The sequence below is a fragment of the Micropterus salmoides genome, unplaced genomic scaffold (assembly GCF_014851395.1).
Source record: "Micropterus salmoides isolate LMB-PRFRI ecotype aquatic unplaced genomic scaffold, ASM1485139v1 Ms_hic_scaffold_8, whole genome shotgun sequence".
NCBI lineage: Eukaryota > Metazoa > Chordata > Actinopteri > Centrarchiformes > Centrarchidae > Micropterus > Micropterus salmoides.
Genome location: NW_024044570.1, coordinates 15,785,947 through 15,807,042, shown reverse-complemented (window position 1 = coordinate 15,807,042; position 21,096 = coordinate 15,785,947). Strand labels below are relative to the sequence as shown.

The 21,096-nt window shown below is 42.0% G+C and overlaps 1 protein-coding gene across 8 annotated transcripts in view; it reads left to right on the top strand.

Annotated features, from left to right (window-relative positions):
• The window catches only part of tjp1b (tight junction protein 1b), a 60,437-nt gene that overhangs the window by 26,299 nt on the left and 13,042 nt on the right, over positions 1 to 21,096 (top strand). For 5 of the 8 annotated variants that reach the window (XM_038706147.1, XM_038706142.1, XM_038706145.1 and 2 more), the window contains 8 exons: positions 14,871 to 14,927; positions 15,509 to 15,633; positions 15,751 to 15,853; positions 15,991 to 16,306; positions 16,667 to 16,773; positions 17,521 to 17,689; positions 17,806 to 17,950; positions 20,703 to 20,836. In XM_038706147.1, the coding sequence (XP_038562075.1) occupies positions 14,871 to 14,927; positions 15,509 to 15,633; positions 15,751 to 15,853; positions 15,991 to 16,306; positions 16,667 to 16,773; positions 17,521 to 17,689; positions 17,806 to 17,950; positions 20,703 to 20,836 (1,156 nt within the window). The remainder of the gene's footprint in view (positions 1 to 14,870; positions 14,928 to 15,508; positions 15,634 to 15,750; positions 15,854 to 15,990; positions 16,307 to 16,666; positions 16,774 to 17,520; positions 17,690 to 17,805; positions 17,951 to 20,702; positions 20,837 to 21,096) is intronic. The other 3 variants (XM_038706143.1, XM_038706150.1, XM_038706149.1) reach the window with 1 other exon arrangement.

Sequence of the window (21,096 nt, the reverse complement as noted above, 5' to 3'; positions counted from 1 at the left end):
GTGCAAGGTGTCAATGGTTGTCTTTTGGACAGCTGTGAAGTCAGCAGTCTTCCCCATGATTGTGTAGCCTACAGAACTAGACTGAGAGACCATTTAAAGGCCTTTTCAGGTGTTTTGGGTTAATTAGCTGATTAGAGTGATTGAACCTTTTCACAATATTCTAATTTTCTGAGATACTGATTTTGGGGTTTTCATTAGTTATCATTATAGTCATCACAATTAAAAGGAATGAACACTTGAAATATATCAGTCTGTGTGGAATGAATGTATACATTATACAAGTTTCACTTTTTGAATGGCATTATTGAAATAAATCAACTTTTTGATGATATTCTAATTATATGACCAGCACCTGTATGGTCCATGTTCCCATAGTCTCTGTCCTAACAAATTGTACCTTTTACATTATTGTTATAGCTCCAGTTATACTGAAGCTTGCATTGATAAATCAAGTCCATCGTAAATCCCTATTTGAAAGGGGTGTGGAATTATCAGGATGAAGAGGCTTGCAAAATCTGTCATCTATCACATTTCAGCGTGAACCTCCTTTTTCTTATAGTGCAGACACGTCCCTTATCATTACTGCTTTTCATTGGCTCTGCCATCCTCATTTCAATCACTGTGACGGGGAGGAGGCGAGGTGCAGGTCAGTGGCTCAGCTTATCAGCAAATTCCTGCCCTCTTATGTGCTCTGTGTGGGACACTGATAACTTCCACTGAGCTGATTGAGTTCAGGAGCTGATTTCCTGGTCCATGTATTCAGAACACACGCAGGCTCTGGTTATGATCACTGACTCCAGCTGAGGAGTCTGGAAATAGACACACTGAGCCACTGTCCCTGAGACCGAGTATCAAAGGTTTGAATTGAACTCTTTTACCCCCAATTATGTTGTTTAGTGAAAAACTCAAATCAGATTCTTAACTTTTATTTTCATTTTTATGGTATAACTTGTATACTTTTCTTAAGAAAAACAAGAAATTAGATAATAATCAGTATTTTTATAATCACAGTGTATCAAATGACAGTGTGGAAAAATATCTGACCTTGTGCAAGGGGTTGCTTTAGAGTAAGTTTCAGCTCATTGTTTACTTGTCTGGCCCACAGCTTTACTGTTTTGGTTCTCTCTCAGGTCTCAGCGTATATATTATCAATATTATCGTCAATATTATGACAGCTAATGTTGTAATGTGCCACATGGGTGGCAGTGAAGGTCAGGGACCTCGACGGACCAGACCCGGGCGGCAGAGGCTGGCTCTGGGGACGTGGAACGTCACCCTCTGTGGGGGAAGGAGCCGGAACTTGTGCGGGAGATGGAGTGCTACCAATTAGATCTGGTGGGGCTGACCTCCACGCACAGTCTCGGTTCTGGAACCGTACTCCTTGATAGGGGATGGACACTATTCTTCTCTGGAGTTGCTCAAGGTGTGAGGCACAAGGCGGGTGTGGGGATGCTCACATGTCCCCGGCTGAGCACCGCTACGTTGGAGTTTACTCCGGTGAACGAGAGGGTCGCCTCCCTACACCTTCGGGTACTGGGGGGGGGAACTCTGACTGTTGTTTGTGCATATGCACCAAATAGCAGTTTAGAGTATTCGGCCTTCTTGGAGACCCTGAATGGAGTTCTGTATGGGGCTCCAGTAGGGGACTCCATAGTTCTGCTGGGAGACTTCAACGCGCATGTGGGCAATGATGGAGATACCTGGAAAGGCGTGATTGGGAGGAACGGCCCCCCTGATCTGAACCCGAGTGGGTGTTTGTTGTTAGACTTCTGTGCTAGTCATGGATTGTCTGTAACGAACACCATGTTCGAGCATAAGGATGCTCATAAGTGTACATGGTACCAGAGAACCCTAGGCCGAAGATCAATGATCGATTTTTGTAATCGTTTCATCTGATTTGAGGCCGCATGTTTCGGACACTCGGGTGAAGAGAGGGGTGGAGCTGTCAACTGATCACCATCTGGTGGTGAGTTGGGTCAGGGGGTGGGGGAAGACTCTGGACAGACCTGGTAAGCCCAAACGGGTAGTGCGGGTGAACTGCCGGGATTTGTTGTCTCGGATGACTCCGGAGGCGGTTGCAAGGTACCAAAGGACTGCAGCCTCTGCTGTGGCAGATGGAAAGCAGCGGGTGTGGGAGAAGTTCGGAGAAGACATGGAGAAGGACTTTCGCTCGTCACCAAAGCGTTTCTGGAGAACTGTCCGCCATCTCAGGAGGGGGAAGCGGGGAACCATCCAAGCTGTGTACAGTAAGGATGGGACCCTGTTGACCTCAACTGGGGAGGTAATTGGGCGATGGAAGGAACACTTTGAGGAACTCCTAAATCCAACTGACACGCCCTCTTTAGTAGAGGCAGAGCTCAAGACTGATGGGGGATTGACGTCAATTTCCCTGGTGGAAGTCACTGAGGTAGTCAAACAACTCCACAGTGGCAAAGCCCCAGGGATTGATGAGATCCGCCCAGAAATGCTAAAAGCTTTGGGTGTGGAGGGGCTGTCTTGGATGACATGTCTCTTTAACATTGCGTGGAAGTCGGGTACAGTGCCCAAGGAGTGGCAGACTGGGGTGGTGGTTCCCCTGTTTAAAAAGGGGGACCAGAGAGTGTGTGCCAATTACAGGGGTAACACACTTCTCAGCCTCCCCGGTAAAATCTACTCCAAGGTGCTGGAACGGAGGGTTCGGCCGATTGTCGAACCTCAGACCGAAGAGGAACAATGCGGTTTTCGTCCCGGTCGTGGAACAACTGACCAGCTCTTTACTCTCATAAGGATCCTGGAGTGGGCTTGGGAGTATGCCCATCTACATGTGCTTTGTAGATCTGGAGAAGGCGTATGACCGGGTCCCCCGGGAGATACTATGGGAGGTGCTACGGGAGTATAGGGTGAGGGGGGGCCCTTCTCAGGGTTATCCAATCCCTGTACATCCAAAGCGAGAGCTGTGTCCGAGTACTCGGCAGTAAGTTGGACTCTTTCCAGGTGAGGGTTGGCCTTCGCCAGGGCTGCGCTTTGTCACCTATCCTGTTTGTGATATTCATGGACAGGATATCAAGGCGTAGTCATGGCGAGGAGGGGCTGCGGTTCAGGGGATGTTGGGATCTCGTCACTGCTTTTTGCGGATGATGTGGTCCTGATGGCATCATCGGTCCGTGACCTTCAGCTCTCACTGGATCGGTTCGCAGCCGAGTGCGAAGCGGTTGGGATGAGGATTAGCACCTCTAAATCTGTGGCCATGGTTCTCAGCAGGAAACCGGTGGAGTGCCAACTCCAGGTAGGGAATGAGTCCTTACCCCAAGTGAAGGAGTTCAAGTACCTCGGGGTCTTGTTCACGAGTGAGGGGAGACTGTAGCAGGAGATTGGCCGGAGAATCTGAGCAGCGGGGGCGGTGTTGCACTGGCTTTACCGCACTGTTGTGGCGAAGGGAGAGCTGAGCCGTAAGGCAAAGCTCTCGATCTACCGGTCGATTTTCGCTCCTACCCTCACCTATGGTCATGAAGGCTGGGTCATGACCGAAAGAACGAGATCGCGGGTACAAGCGGCCGAAATGGGTTTCCTCAGGCAGGTGGCTGGTGTCTCCCTTAGAGATAGGGTGAGAAGCTCGGCCATCCGCGAGGAGCTCAGAGTAGAGCTGCTGCTCCTTTGCGTTGAAAGGAGCCAGTTGAGGTGGTTTGGGCATCTGGTAAGGATTCCTCCCGGACACCTCCCTAGGGAGGTGTTCCAGGCACGTCCAGCTGGGAGGAGGCCTCGGGGAAGACCCAGGACTAGGTGGAGAGATTATATCTCCACACTGGCCTGGGAACGCCTCGGGATCCCCCAGTCAGAGCTGGTTAATGTGGCTCGGGAAAGAGAAGTTTGTGGTTCCCTGCTGGAGCTGCTCCCCCCGCGACCTGATCCCGGATAAGCGGATGAAGATGGATGGATGTTGTAATAACCGCTCATTATCAAACCGTCTAAACACAAATCTGATCTGAGCACTTGTTAATAATAGTGTTGACAGTCAGCCTCAATGTTTAGCACATCAAATAAGGTTTGCCTGCTGGCTTCCTCCATTTTGGAAACTGAAACCCAATCATTGGTGTTTTAAGTACTTCGGCAGCCTTGGCTCTCATGTCTATGCAAAGCAGCTTCAACAGGTTATATTAGGTGTGTTCTAGGGATGAAACGATTACCGGTTTAATGGTAAACCATGGCAAAATTCCCGACGGTTATTTTTACCGTACACATTTTAATTTCCATGATAACTGGTACGGTTAACCGCGCTATTATAATCTCACGGCAAACACTGTCCAGCATCTCTCTGAAGTCCGGTTGTATTTTAGTTTTTATGATTGGCTGAGGGAAACTTGATTGAAGAAAATAACCATGTAGTGAATGCAGGGTGAGTTAACTTATGGCTTTGGTTTGTCTGCCTGACTTGCTAACAGCGTGTAAACTGAAGCTCTCAGTGTTGCTGCTCTTGTAAAAACTCTACACGTTGTTCTGTTGCTGTGTGCGTCTTGTGTCGGCAGAGTCTATTCGTCCACTGCACATGATAACACGTTACGCAGTTTAGTAAACCAACCAGCATATCTAGAAACGCTACAGACTCCTCTGTATTTATTTCAGTTTTTGGGCTCATTGCAGTTACTATCACTGTCTTCTAAAGACTTATTTGTTTTAATGTAATTGTCCACAGGGTCATTGTATTACCTATATAATATAAAATCTTGATAATGCACACTTTGATTTTCATATGTTTACAAAAGGTATTTGCTGCTGTTTTATTTTTTATGCAAACAAAATGGCAATTGTATTAGTAGTTTTCAATATAAAACTTGTTGAAATGGTTTCAGTGTGTGTATCAGTACATTTTAATATTTTTTGGCACATTTTTACAATACCGTGATAATACTGATAACCATGATAATTTTGGTCACTATAATCATGAAATGAAATGTTCATACCATTTCATCCCTAGTGTGTTCAAGCCATCACAGAGACATTTTATTCAATCTTGTATGACCATTTGCTACATGGACTGCCTATGAGACTCGTCTTGCTCAGAAGTTTTCACCTCTTTACTTTATTTCTAGTCTTTATGTGTGAATATAACTGTTTAACTTCTAAATGTTATTTAAATATTTATTTAGACTAAAGAAATGACAAAGAATATAAAGATACAAGTCAAAAGTTTTTATATATTTTCCGGTCAAAATGTGTGTTGTGTTATAGAAATAAAAAATACAAGCAAAATTGCAAAAAATATCTGATATTTTTTCTATTTTAAATATGCTACAACTACAATTTCAGTAATAAAAATATCATTATTTAATTGAACAGACAAGCTATGGCTCAAGTATCCATGAAACACAAAATGTAACAGAATGCTGTAACAAAATAGACATCCCTGTTCTCCATTTCAGAGCTGTTCATACCGTTCATATTGTATACTGTATACCAAATCCACCTACCTCAGTACATAATACCTGCACATAATACTTATTTATTCCAGCATTCTTTGCACTATGCTCCATCGTGCTTTGTACATGTGTACATGTATGCATGTATGTGTATGTGCACTTGTATATCTCATCCACTTCTGACATGTACATAATAATAATAATAATTTATTCCTGCATCCTTTGCACTCTGCTCATTGCACTATTGTCTCAATCTGTCTATTAGGGCTGTCCCTGAATAAGGATTTACATAGTCGAATCAGAATCGTCAAGTCCTGCCTATTGTCGAATCATGTGTTTTTGTGCACAGCGATTGCGAGCCCAAGGGGGGGAGAATAACACACGGTAGCTCCGCTTTAATCTTGAGAAGCTGCAGAGCTGCAGTCTCTATTCATTCAACTTACACTGTAAATTTCCAGCTAAACTGAGGCTTTATTGTTGACCTTTCTCGCTCTCTCGCTCGCTCTCTTGCTCTTGCGCGGGCCATTCACCGGTCTTTTGCATAGTCTATGTCTATTTCAAGCAGCCGGCTATTTAAATCTATATAAAACTATACAATATTCTTTTTGTGGTTAATTAACGGTGCTAAATTATCCAAAAGTCCTGCGAGGTGTGGACAACTCCGTACAACACCAGTGAAGCTGGGGCTCCGTCTCTTCAGCAAGTGTTCCTCTTCTGCCCCTTCACACATACACACTACGCCTACACATGCGCACTGACAGCCCAGGGTTAGGGTTACAATTTTGGATTTATTCACACACTTACATACTAACATTTATTGATTTTTTTTTTTTTTTTCTTTTTACGTGTTTATTTACAGCATTAAACATTGAAATGTATATTGTAATAGGCTGTATATTAACTAATTGGGAGAAAACTGGTAGTTCTATGTAAAATCAGACGTTGAGCACCCTCATATCACCAAAATAGCATGATCCTTGTTTTGCTGCGAAGCTTTGACTGAGATTGACAGTCTAATCAGGCTCTGCCCATCGAAGCATCGATCGACTATTTGGGGTCAGCAAATCGTGCCTAAGATTTCAAGTTATTGGACTTTTTGGCCATTTCTCACTTAGGTGCTGCTAAAAATTAAACCTTAAATGATAAACATTAAAACAAGTGTGTAGAAACAGTGGAATGAGCTTTAAAGCTTATTAAGTCCAGCTGTCTGAAGCATGATTACTGGGATATTCTTGATAGTTGAAGTGGTCAAGTAGGAAAATGTGCGGGGGAAAGGAAGGATGGATTACACTAAGGAGGAATCGCACCTCTGCGTTGTATAGTCATGAATAAAGTACTCTTAAAGAAGACATAGTGGCTGAACTGCTGACTTTTAGCGATTAGCAGCTCGTGTTCTTTACATGCCTCTTTTTGTTGATGTAGAAATAATAAATTTGGAGGCTGGTAGTCAGAAGGTGGTGGAGAGAGCAAACGATGTGAGGAATCTGTCACCACTCCTAGGCTCTGCTCTGTGGGATGTAAATGTACCTCGTCCCCTTTGCCAGCAGTGACCGAGTGTCTGTCAAGCTTGTCCAACTCGATCATTATCCTGACTGATAAGTGGGATGTCATGACCCGCATGGCCTTGGTTTGGTGTTATGTTCTACCGTGATCATGAATCTGGGCTAGTTATTTGTAAAAATACATTGTGAATTCCGTTCAACCTTGAATGCTTCTCTTTGTCAGATTGTGAGTTCACCATATCACAGGTTTGCAAACCTGGGTGGTTTCTGGTTTTGGTGTATTTTTTTATTTTTATCTTCCTTCATGGCATTTTGTGTATTTGTTGTATATTTTCGGTGAGAGGCATTTTGTCTTTCACGGTCGCAAACAAATCTGTAACAACACATTTAAATCCATTCGCTACTGAGTCGCCCATTTACTTTATCTGGATGCACAGTGCGTCCATGTTAGTGGTCACTGCTGGTTTACCTGCTCAAAGAGAACAGGAAAAGACAGATGTATGCAAATGATGCCCTTACATGCAGCAGGATCCGCAGCGATAACAGTCTCATAAATGTCAGGAACAGTCAGTCTTTTAGAGGCAGTAAAGGATGTTTAGGTGCATGATGTTGAATAGATGGTTTATAGTTTAATGTTGAACTAAGCACCCTGAGGTAACCTTCCAATTATGCTATGCCAATAGGATGAAGTGCACAGTGAAATGTTGCCACATATTTGTCGGATATAGAAGTGCAGTAGTTATTGTCTCACCTGTCTTCTCAACGTGACCTGGAACAAATGTTGTATTGTAAAAAGAAGGCTAGCCTCGTCCTTTAAAAACAGCTCTGTCTACCATGTATTCCCTGTTGGAGTAGAGGAAAAGTGCATTCCTTCATAGACAACAAGGATTGCCACAGTGTTGGTGGTTGAGCACATAGTGCAGATGCTTAATGTTGCCTTAGGATGAATCCACATGTTTGTGCAACCATGCAGTTTGTTACTTAACAGTAATGTGGTCAAATGAGTCAACTACTAAAACAAATATAAGCACTTCTGACCAGTTGTCTTACCATGTCCTCTAAATGCTTGATTGTATACAAACCACTAGAACATTGTCCTTGGTTTTCGTTTTCCTTTTTGTCGCAAACTGCACTCTAGTAAACTATTTTCTGAATAATTTTAGTGGTTGCCACTTGTTAAAAATGATCTGATGCACCCACATGTTCACAAATTGAAAACACTATTATAATTTTGGCTGTAGTAATAATGAACACTTCCTGCAGGGGATGTTAAGTGCAGGCTGTTGAGTTAACTTTTCCTTAAAATTGTTGATCTTATTGAACTTCTTTGCAAAATATATGAATAGGCTGGTGACATTTTAGCTGTCTGCCTCTTTGCTTTCATCTCAGCATGCCTCCACCTTGGTTTTATTTTTTTCTGCTTTATTAGCAACCTGTTCATTTTAGCAAAAGTTTGTGTTAGAGATGAGATTTAACAGTTATTGTGTAGATTACATCTTCAGCTGCTGTATGAAAATACAAAGTATAATGTAGTCATGCGTTGTCTTTGATTAACTGTCAGTTTGATGGTCAGTAATCCACCATGAGCATAATTTATGCAGGCAATGCAGCACACCTGGTGAGGAGGGGCGTAATTATGTCCCACATGCAAAGAGAATTGATGGATTCTGCTCTGGTTCAACACGGCACCTCAGGGGTTAAGTCCGATACAGCAGTTTACACTGCAGATGGATGTTTCGCTAGTACAGAGGAGTCCCATGCTGTAGCGGAACTGCAGATCCCACACAGATTGCTGCCAAGCTGGAGGGGATTTGCTTCGATCCCACAAGCGTGTAAGGAGAGAGTTGGAGGGGAGGCATACATTTTGAAGGAAGATGTTGGGAGAGGACACAGACCTGTGCAGGGCAGAGGAAGCGTTAGGGTGTAGCTGCTGTGTGTGTTTCATCACCCCTCACCTGTGGTTGTAATTTTGGTGGTTCCAGAGCTAAGGAAAGAGAAAGGAAAGGAAGGTGGGGGCGAGTCCCTCCCAGCACTGGTGCGGTTATGCACTGAGGCTGCTGATGTGTGTCTGCAGGAATCTCCTGCTGGATTTACTGAGGGAGTAGCTGGAGGGTAGAGACGCTTTTGTCTGTGTCCTCTGTGGAGACCAGGATGGACTGATGTAAGTGGCTCTGATCTTCTTTGCATTCAGTTTGAGGGAATGAGGTGGAAGTCTGTTTTACTGTAGCCTTAAAACAATGCATGTATGTGTCTTTTGTGGTTGTAATTGTTGGTAATTAAGTATTATATCGGAGCTAATAGGTTTCATGTCTTGACCTTCTTATCACATGTGCATTGCTGCATCTTTCCCGCTATCTCCCCCCATTAGAGATCCACAGTACAGTGTCTAACCATATTGTATGTGCAGAGTGTCACTTATCTCTCAAGGGACCCTGACTGGTGCTAAGGCATAGGCCCTCATTAGCATGAACATGTTCTCCGAGACAGTGGAGTTTTAGCAGTTGTCAGCACTACCCAGCACATCGTTTTCAATTCTTGGAGTGATCAATCATCGTATTCTACTTGTTTGCTGCTTCACTGCCAGCAGCCACAGTGGAGTGCGATCCTGTTGTTGTTTTCTGTCTGTGGCCGCAGTGCAACTTGGACAGTGTCCTGAAAGCATCCTTGTTTGGATTTAGCAGTTTGTTCATTGCTGGCAAGCTCGTCTTTGTGTCAGTGCCGTTCCTGGTTTGATTTAACGATTGTAAGGGAAATGAGAGATGTTTCTTTTCCTGCTGGAGATTGAATCTCATTTGGCTTTATTGCTGCTCTTATTATTTGGGGACCCATCTGTAGTTGGACTGTGGAAGCTCATTTGAGTCCTAAATTAGGATGCTCTAGGGGGGAAATGGTGTCTTGTCTCAAACTGATACTAGAAATAGAATTTATAAAATAAAAAATAAAAAGAAGAAGAAAAGAATGCAGGAATGAATGTTTTTCTGTATCCTTTAATGCATTATACCATTATCATGCACTTAAAAACTAATTTTCCTGAGTTGGTTGTGTTTCAGCTAATCAGCACAATTATCAGCTATATTCATTACTAAAACATTAAGCATCCTTTATTGTAATACTGGTTTAAATAGCCACATTTTCACCGCACTGGCACTGTAAAGGCTTTATGGAAATGATCTAACTCTCTGATAGACAAATCCAGCGAAATGGGGACTAGAGAGAAAGTAAATGTATTTTCTATGCTGTATTGCATCGTTTGTTTCAGTCAGTCCCTGGCATTTAATATAACAAGAGGTTATTAAATGTTCTCCAGTGTTCATTCTGCAAGTTTCTCTTAAATCACTCTGTTGCAGCATCACAACGGCAGAATTAATGAGAGCTATTTTTAGCTACTCTTGTCCCAGAGCGGTCAAAATTGAATACGGTTCTGCCTCAGCCCTAAACCATACTACAGCACAAAATCTTTTCTCTTAGTCAGAGAATTGAACACCATATTGCCTCAGTTCCCTCTTTAAAAGAAATATGATTTTGTTTTTCTGCTGAATAAAGAGTTGGGGAGCCAGCACTCTTAATTTTAATGATACTCCAAAGTGAATACAAAATTAAACACCGTCTTAGCTTCCCTCTGTGTGGGTTGTGTAAGGTTAGTACTGTGATGACTCCTTGTATATTAAGGATTTTTTTGCCCAAATGAAGATATTCTGCTTTGCAACATGTATGGCTTTATGGAACCTGTATCACAAGGCAGTGGGCTACACCAGTTAGAGAATTCACATTTCAGGTGGAGGGGTTGGCAGTTTTCTGTTTTTGTGGTGACTACAGTACAAAATCTGGAAAGGGAAGAAAGAGGGCAGAGATGAGAGGCTTGGCTTGCAGTGCAACCCCAAAGATCAGCTCCTTTTACTGTTTTTCCAGCCAAATTGATATTTGGAATTGAAAAAAACTGCCAGAAGACAGGTACCCTGCCAAAGTGACTGGTAGACTTGCCAACAGTGGCCAAACTTTGCTAATATGATTCAGATGGCGCTGCCAGGTCACACGAGTACTTGTTTTTGTCATTGCTCCTTTTGTAGTTCACTGGCTTTTATTTATATATATATATATATATATATATATATAAAATGTGTTTAATTTTTGGCTACAATGTCTACCTCAAAGATCAGCAATGTTGGCCATATTTGTCACTGTTACTGGCTTTTCAAATATGAATATTTTTTAATTATTATATTCAGCTATGATGGAAAATCTGTTTGTGTTTTTTGAACTGTTGGTTGGACAGTATGTCAACTTAGGCTCTGGAAAATTGTGATGGATCTACCAGTTATTTTCGTGATTAATTGTTTGGTCTATGAAATGTAAGCAAATACTAATAAAGAGCCCTTTGAGATGTCTTCAGTTAAAACTGTAGTTACTTGTCAGTCATTTGATCAGTCGAGAGAAAATGAATCTGCAACTATTTTGATAGTTGATGATTGAATTGTTTTAAGCCATTTTTAAGCAAAAATACAAATAATTATCTGGTTGCAGCGTCTTCAATGTGAGTGTTTGCTTGTTTTGTCTGTTTTTATGTAATTGAAAACTGAAAATCTCTGGGTTTGGACAAAACAATACATTCGATGAGGTCAACAAGGACTGTGGTGGAAGCAGCAAGTTGTTGACATTAATGTTCAAAACATAATTTACAATAAATGAATAATCAATCAAAATAGTATCTGATTACATTTCTGTTGATCGACTAAATGAATAATTGTTTCTACTCCGGAAAATAATCATTAGCTGCTGCCCTGAATTGGAGATATGCAGAACCACAGTGGGCTTATTGAATAATTGCGTCGTTACCATTTGTGTATTGACTCCACACGGTCCATTTTGACCGCAGCTATCCTGTCCTTTCTCAGCTCAGCTGTGTGATCCATCTGTGTTGTAGTGCTGGCTCCCAAGTTGCCTGGTTGTAATCCCCCAAGCATGACCCAACCAACGCGGTGTGTCTCCGCTGTGGAGCAGGCTGCCAGCCCTGGCTCTGGCTTGTGGAAGCTTCTGTTGGCACCAGTTGTTTGTGGCCATAAAGGGCGTGCACAACAGACTCATCAGTCACTAGATGCTGAAGCGACTTTAGTACATAGGACCAACACAAAGTCAACTCAAGCGATGAGACACTGTTTTCTTTTCATTCTTTAATGTTTACGTGACTTTTGAGAGTAGCGTCTTGGGCTCTGATGTTGGCTTGGTTGTGAGACTAAATACAAAATGCTACGTACATACAGTATTTTTTGTTTTATTGTTGTGCAAATCATTTGTTGTTTATCTTTAATTCCTTTAAAGAACGGCACTTCTGAGGATGAAGATTTTCTCTCTCAATTAATTCAGCTGTGTCTCTTTTAAACCTCCCACAGTTGGGAAGAACCTTCAGACACGGCCTGAAAATGTCAGGCCACTTGAACAACACCACACTGTTCCCCCCTCTGTTACCAGAGCAACAAGCTCTGCAGGAGGAGAAAGCAAAATTACATCCCTTTAAAGTGAAGGAGGGTGGGAGAGGATGAGATGCACACTGCAGGACCTTGCTGAATCTGTTTTGCACCCCTCCCCCCACCCCCCTGTAAATTCCATTTTACATTCCTCCTGTTTCACACCATTTGGGATTTTACATACCATTAATTTTTATGGTCATTTATTTGTATTGGAGCAGACACATTAAGCATTCTCTAATCATATTTTCCATTCAACAAAATCACATTTTTCACAACCCCGCTGCAGCACAGGGCCTAAACATTATACACGTGTGTGAGTGTGTGCACGCATGTTTGTGTTATGCTGCGTAAATGCCTGTAAAAAATTTCTCAAAGTAGGAATATCAACTGGAAACAAGTGCCTCCTCCTGTATCTTTGCAGTTTAGTGGCAAACGTAAATGTCAGTTTTTTACATCAGTGTTTCCACAGGTGCTGATCAAGAAGAGACGGGCATAAATCCTCCTCTCCAAAGAGCAAAGTTTTCAGTGAGAATTCATGCCTCCTTTTTTCAGCAGTCTTGTTAATATTCAGATGTCTTTTTCTCTCACTCAAGTGCGAGTGTATTCAATGTAAAAGGCCACGGGGGGAGTTCCCCTGTTCAAACTTTTGTTCACCCTCCTTGTGTGAGTCCCACCATAAGTTGCTTGAGGAGTCTGTGACTGTTGCTGCCACTTATTCAGCTGCCTGTATTCCCAGACACTAGCTAACGTTTGGCACTTGGCTGACAGATTACGACTGACATAAGGACGATGTGTTGAAGGAAGCCTGGGTGGTAAAACGGTAAACAGGACGGCAGCAAAGACAGTCAGCTAAATTGCTACCTCAGACTCTGCTTTTCTATCATACAAAAACAAAAAGGACCTAATTTCCTTTAAAATGAGAAGTTTGTTTTGTACTTTTTAAATATAAATAATAATAAAAAAATAATAAATATTTTGCCTGAACATTTAAGCATCATTATCACTTTTGGGAACTTGATAGCAGTACCATTAGCAGGTTGTCATGCTGACGTGGCGCATATTAATCTTCAGAATGAATCAGGAGTGACACTCGATAGATGTCAGCTGAGGGTCCATGCGCTGGAACTGATGCTGCTTTTAATGCACGATTCGTCTCACTTCGCTCATGTGCCATCACACTTAAATGTGCCGCAACATGAGATCGGTCTTCCCAATGAGTTCTCTGCCTAAGTGGCTGTGCTGTAAGTGTTGGAGGTGTCAAAGAAATTACCAGCAAAGCAGGAGGGAAATGTGTGACAGTCTCACCTATTAAGGTCAAAAACCTAGGATCACTTTACATGACAAATGGTGGTTATTGCACTAGATGCTGTGATGTGGGTTGTAATTTGCCCCAAAGGGAATGGACCTAAGACTATTTTATATGCAGTCATTGAATGTCTAATGTGTCGTGAGATTGTGGTGGAGGTGAAGTGGTATAGAACAAGAGATAAGATAAGAAGTGAGCAGTGGGGGCACAGCGGACAGTGCCGACCTAACAGCTGCAGGAGTCGACCTTCATCTTATCCTCTCTGGTTGTTAATGTGACGGAGGGTGTGTTTTAATTTCAAAGACTGAATGTCAGTGAGGCCTTGTTGTATCCAGCAGGGTTTTTATCATTGCATTCAAAGCACTGTAAACATGGGACGTCATACCTCATACTACTACTATAAAGGGGAGTATTTTGACAGTGTGTGGTCTGTTTGGCAATGTGTGAGTGTACTACAAATAAAACCAAGCAAATAAGTGTAAAACTTGAAACAAACTCATTAACCTGCTTGGTGCAGCCGTGTGTGTGTGTGTGTGTGTGTGTGTGTGTGTGTGTGTGTGTGTGTGTGTGTATACTGGCTGTGACAGTTTGCAATCTTATTACATTTTGTGAGGAGCTCAGAAACACTGTGACTGCTTCCTTTTAATAGAAACTCTTAGCCTAATAGCGGGAATGAAATGAAGTGGAAATAGGCTTCAGTCAAATACTATTGTCTTTCAAAAAGTGTATTGTGATGTTTGTACTTTTTTGGAAGAGCTTGGTTTTGTATGTTCTTAACATCCTTTTAGGTTAAATTTACAGTTCCAGTGGAAACCTGCTGTGTACGTCTGTTTCAGGAGAAAGCTGGATTGAACACTGAAAACTTTTTACCCTTGAAATCATTATTTTTGCATGGTCTGTGAGTTATTGTTTTCTTGACAGCAGAAAAAGGTTTTAGACTTCGGGTAAGTGTTAAATCGATTGAGAATGATTTGCAGCTGTAGCGAAGATGTTAAATGACTTTGACCAAGGGCATTTGGTGTTTTACCCAAGGAAACTTTGGCAGGACACATGACTTTCTTGTTGACTGAATCTGTTTGTGTCCCTTTTTGTCATAAGACGATGAGGCCGGCAGGATGTCCTGTGGCCTTGTTCTGACTATTTGGATTTAAACTTGGTTAGATCTCTTGCGTTAATCACATTATACTGTATCTCTCTCTTCCAGAGCGCAGCAATGGAGGAGACTGTCATTTGGGAACAGCACACAGTAACACTACACAGGGTAGGTATCTGTCATCCTCTCTCTGATGCTCCGCTACAACTTGTCCTAGTACCAGTATCCCTCTACCCTGCTTGTTTTGCTGTCTTTGCTTCCATCCTCCATCCCTGCATTTTACCCCACCTAATTTCAGGATCCCATCATGTAGGAAGTGTGCTCAGTGTGTACACAGTTGCAGGTGCAACAGACAAAACAGAGCATTATTACAGAGCTTTTCTTCTGCAGGATTCTCTAAATAACCTCCACAAAACTGCAGTTTGTGCGTGTTTTTACAAACAAGCTACACAGAAGAAGCCAACTCGCTTCAGCTATGCTTGCTGGCAATGGAAAAAGATACTACTTTAATTTTATATGTCTGTTGAGAACAGAAGCAACAATGTATGACTAATGTATGTTTTGTAATAATGTATATTAGGTTTATGAAACTGTCTGAACAAACTGGTCGAATGGCATATGTATAAGCAGGTGATAATTAATTTGTCAGCCCTATCTATCTCTGTCCAGACCTTTTTATTTTATGTTGGGTATTTTGGTCCATGCAGACAGGTTAATCAACATCCTAATCTATGCTTCTCTGTGTGCAGGCACCAGGGTTTGGCTTCGGGATAGCCATATCAGGAGGTCGGGATAACCCTCATTTTCAGAGCGGCGAGACTTCCATTGTCATCTCGGATGTACTGAAAGGAGGCCCAGCGGAAGGCCTACTGCAGTAAGATTTAGTTCCATTATTGGCAGCCGGGTCAGATTTCTAGTTATTAGTATTAAATTACCCCGCCTGCTACAGAAAGACTCCAACATGTCTGTTATCTCTGTGTCCCCTCTCCAGGGAAAATGACAGAGTCGTTATGGTCAATGCTGTCTCCATGGACAATGTGGAGCACGCGTATGCAGTCCAGCAGCTTCGTAAAAGTGGGAAAATTGCCAAAATTGTGAGTGTCAACATCCCATTATGAATCCTAGTAGAAAACTTAAGTATTTTTTGGATCCAGGTTTTGAGTATCAAGGGAGTGATTGATTCATCTTACTGTAACTCCGGCTGATCTCATATCTTATTTCCTTTGGCCAGACAATCAGACGGAAGAGGAAGGTGCATGTCCCCATGGGCCGCCTAGGGGAGAGGGAAACTATGTCGGAGCATGACGAGGAGGAGGACAGCTATGATGAAGAGATATACGAGACACGGAGTGGACGCAGCGGCGCTTACAGTGGTGTGGGCGGGGCCATGGGCAGGCGCAGCGGGCGGAGCAGCGGGCGAAGGGACAGGGAACGTGAACGCAGCGGCTCGCGAGAGAGGAGTCTCTCCCCGCGCTCAGACCGCCGCTCACACAACCTGCCCCCACGTCCGGCCAAGGTCACACTTGTCAAATCCCGTAAAAATGAAGGTGAGGCTCACAAAGTCGGGGATAAAAAAGGAGGGTGGAAAGAAAGTTTCTTTCTGTGGTAATTGAGGAAAGCACCTGCCAATTTTATTTACCCTGCTGTTACCAAACAGCCAGAATTTTAGAAGACAATAAGCCACCGAGATCAGCATTGGTCAACTGCCAGAGTCAACAAAACTTGCCAGCCACAGCAAAATCCAAGTTAACTCAAGTAAATCTAAGTAAAAGAGCAATTAATCTTCTTTAATCAGTACTGTTAATCCCAGTGGGAGCAGCGGCTTGACAGCAAAGTGTGGTCAGTGTGGTGTGGTCACGTGAACTCTGTGCTAACATCGTTTTTGTTGCTGTCGTTCACTTTGTAAGCAGAATATGGCCTGCGCCTGGCCAGCCACATCTTTGTCAAGGACATTTCACCTGAGAGCCTGGCAGCCAGGGACGGCAACATCCAGGAAGGGGATGTTGTACTGAAGGTGAGGGACAGGGTGAGGGAGGGAGGGAGGGAGACAAGAAGCCTGGTGAATATTTGATATGTAAATATCATAAAATATTAAACAAAAAGGAAAATAATGAGAATGTAGCGTTACTTTCTTTTTTTCTACTTTTGCTTTGATGGAGATAGAGAGAAGAATTGATACTGTGCTGGGCTTACTCACTGTACTGCTGTACTAACCCCTGTGTTTTTTACACAAATGTTGCAGAACAGCACTTACAGCTTGATCTCTTTGAATGTATCTCAGTTCTGTCACATTTTGGGGAAAAGTAGCTCTGTGTGCACAACAGGTGCTTTTAGAACTACAACTATTCTGAATCAATCATTCTGCACATCCAGCCTTCCCACACATGCCATGTGACTTTCTCTGAATGCCAGCACTTAAGAAATTAAATGTTAATCAAATGATTATAGGAAAGCATTGTCAAAATGGTACAAGTTAATACTGTACTGCCTATTCTGAAGCGTGGCTGTGTGTAATTGTTCCTTGTTAGACTGCCTCTCATAGCTTTACAAATTGATTTCACCCTGACAAACATAATCAGTGTTGCAGTTAAATTGCATCTGATCTTGTGCCTTCAAGATAATGCATTTGAAGCCTAAACTTATCATATGACATTTAATAGAAACAACAACATCTTTATTCGATTTTTCTTCTTTTGAATTGAAATGATCTGGATGTTCTTTGTCATGTCATGCTAGTAGCTTCTGTTTCTGATTCTCTCAGATCAATGGCACAGTGACAGAGAACCTCTCCCTAATAGATGCCAAGAAGCTGATAGAAAGGTCAAAGGGCAAGCTAAAAATGGTTGTTCAGAGGGACGACAGGGCGACCCTGCTGAACATCCCTGACCTGGATGACAGCATTGCTTCAGCCAACGCCTCCGACAGGGACGGTGAGAGAAGTGTTAAGTGTTGGATTCAGTTGAAATGGGGCGCAGCTTAAAAGCCAAATTTGTCAGCGTTTATTTGAGACTGCAGTCATTGAACAGTGGGTCTTGATCTTGATCAGACATTTCAGATATCCATTCTATGGCATCCGACCATTCCAATCGATCGCATGACAGACATCGTAGCAGCCGCTCCCGCTCTCCAGACAGACGATCTGAGCCCTCGGATCACTCCAGACACTCGCCCCCACAAATCAGCAATGGCAGGTACAGATTGTTCATCCAAAAAGTAATGTTTTAGGCTTTTAGCTGCTATGAAAGAAACACAACAAGTGTAAAATTTAATTCTTTGTAATTTTCATGTGGATTAATTCAGTTTTGTTACTTTATTTCTGCTGCTTTCTCTCCAGTTGATTTAAGCACCAACAATAATGCAGATTCCAACCAAAAAATAAACATCCACTGGAAAATACACGTCTCAGTAGAGCTCATATTATTTAACCCCAAACTCAACAGAAACACAGTAGTGGCCAGTTACCACCAACCAATACAAACAGGATTAGATTAACTTAAACAACCATGTCTGTGATTGAAAAGGAATTGTTTTACATAAAATTAAGGAAGAGCTGAAACTAATCAATTACCCCATCAACAGAAAAATAATCTCGTAATCAACTAATTGTTTAAGTAATCTTTCAAGCATAGATGTGATAGATCTTTTCCAGTTTTTGCTATTTTTTTGTTGTCTTATTTGATATTAAACTGATTTATTTTTGGGTTGGAGATTTTTTGTTTGTCTTTGGTTTTGGAAAACGAGCAATTTCACAACATCACCGTAGGCTTTTAGAAATTGTGATGGGCACTGTTTACTATCTTCTTATGGTTTTTGTTTGGTAGAAAAATTAATCGTGAAAGTTATCGGGATCAATAGTTAAAATGATGTTAATTTCGGCCCTGTATTAATATTAAAACAGCTGCTATGTTACTGATCTTGTCATAATATCTGTGCTTCTATCTTTCAGTTTGTTAAGACAGGCTTGTTTGTTTTTGTTTTTTTGGTTGTGAAGGACTTTCGATTTTATGTTTGGGTTAATACCAGCCATCAGCCCATTCAGCACTTCTTTGACTGTAATCTTGTGTGAAGGTACCTCATTAATTCTTCATTTAAACTCAATAGAGCACCAAAGTTGTTGCCCTTTCACTCTGCTTATTGACCCAAGAAAAAATAAAAGTAAACTGTTTAAACTGCAAAAGAGTCAATCTTGGTCAAAATTAGGGTTGAGAACCGGGTCAAAACTTTGTTCTGGTTTTTGTTCAGTGCTCAACCTATATTACTGTGTGTCCTCCATTTTGAACAAAGTATTTTGATACATTTGTTTCAGAAACTGCAAAATTATATAATGTGGCAACTGGAAAAGTGTTATACATGATCTCGTACTCCAAACGCAGGAAAACTGCAGTCGCAAAAAGCAGCAGTGCTGTTCACTGTTAATTAGATGTGTCTGCCCTTTTTATTCCCTTTATACTTCAACAGCTGGAGAATACCGTAAGTTTGACACCATTACCCCACATGAATAGTTACTTAAAGTAGTGGTAGTGAGACCCTGAATAGATTTAATGTAGTTTAATAGACAAGTATGTCTAGTTTTAGGTCTTAGGACTTTTGCAAACAACTCTAAACTAATCTTTGTAATAGAGAAATTGTGAATTTGTGTCAGTGTTTTGTCTAACAACAAATTATTACCTTATGGAACATTGCTGAAGTGGCATTATACTCAGTGACACGTCTTGTTTTGACTTGAGATGACAGAGTCCTGTGAAAGTGTCACAGGATCCCTGTGCCCCTTGAATGTTTTGGTGGGCAAACTCCCATGTTTGGCTCAAGTACAAAATGGATGCAACATTGAAGGAACAAAAGGCCGTCACCAACTATCAATGCCAGCTGTCTTCCCTTTTACATGTGGCTGAGCTATGATCTTTCTCTCTTTATGTGGATGCTTGGCTTGATTATGCTGTCTTTTTCATTTTTGAAGAGATTATATTTTTTTGAAATATTCACAGTTTTGTATGTTAAGAGGCAAAAAGAAAAATGTGTAATAATTTACTTATGACCCATCTAGGCTAGGCTTAAGTAAGTAATTTACGAACTTATTTTAATTAACAGGAAGGAGATGCTGGGATATAGGGTGTTATTGTTTATCTGAATCTGATCTGTGACCTGTGACCTTTTCTCTCCGTTCAGGAAGTTGGCAGTTAAAAGCAGGGCCTCCCCTAGGATAGGCTGAAAAAGACATTTGTTCCTCCTGTTCAAACTGGGTTTTTTTATGGTTACTTGGTCACTCAGTCTGTGAATAAAGCTGTGTTTTGCCAGTAAACTTGTGCCAGTGAGCAGCCATGTGACCATGAGTTTGGAGCTAGAGCCATAAACCAGTGCCACTGGGCAGCCTGCTTTGCTTACTTCTGTTCCCTTTTGATTTCTCATTTAAAACACATCGGGAATATCGGCATTTATCAAAACACAGGGAAATTCTGTCATTACAACTATCTGACACGTAATTGGCCAGGGTCACAGTGTATCACAGCTTAACTGTTTTAAAACTGGCATCGAAGTCAAACCTTTGCTGGGCTAAAGCCAGAGCCACACAGTGAAATTCACATAGAGGACAGTATCCACTCTGACACCTCAGATAAGCTGCTCTAAAAATAGAGCACAAAAGAGTGGAAAGACAAAGTGGTGACCTTCAGGACCAAGATGCAGCCTCAGACTCAGTTTCTTTCACGTGTTTTTCTTTTTTCATCCAGTGTGTGTGTCCCCTGCAGTCAGGAGGATGTTTCATACTGTCTACGCTTTGTATTGAGTGGTGTATGGCCTTGGTATTGTTGCGTGTAGTCAAGATGTTGTAAACTTAAAGCTCTCCAGTTGCCTCCAAGCTCTACATCTCCATAATACACTATTTATAATCTCATGTATTCCTTTTCTAAAGATAAATCGTACAAGAGCATCTATTTTTGTCTGCAGTCACAGAAGTCGTGACGACGAACGTATCTCGAAGCCGTCTTCAACACCAGCGAAGCTAGGAGAGGAACTTCCTCTGCCCAAACCGAAGGAGTCGGCTATTGCTAGAGAGGAGAAGCAGCTCCCACCACTCCCAGGTCAGTGATATAACAATCAGCCATTAAACCAGATCACTGTGCAAGACATTTTATTTGTCAATCAGAAGGTTACACATAGACATGTATGCACGCCCATAATTTGTGTCTTTGTATTCATACCTGTGAGCAAAGAACACATGCTAGCTTGGGTTTCCCTGTCCATCATAATAGAATAGCAATAGAACATTAAATGACTTAATGATAGTAAAATTAAATCTTGTTTGAACCAGTAATTTTTGCCCTTTTTAAAAGCACAACTA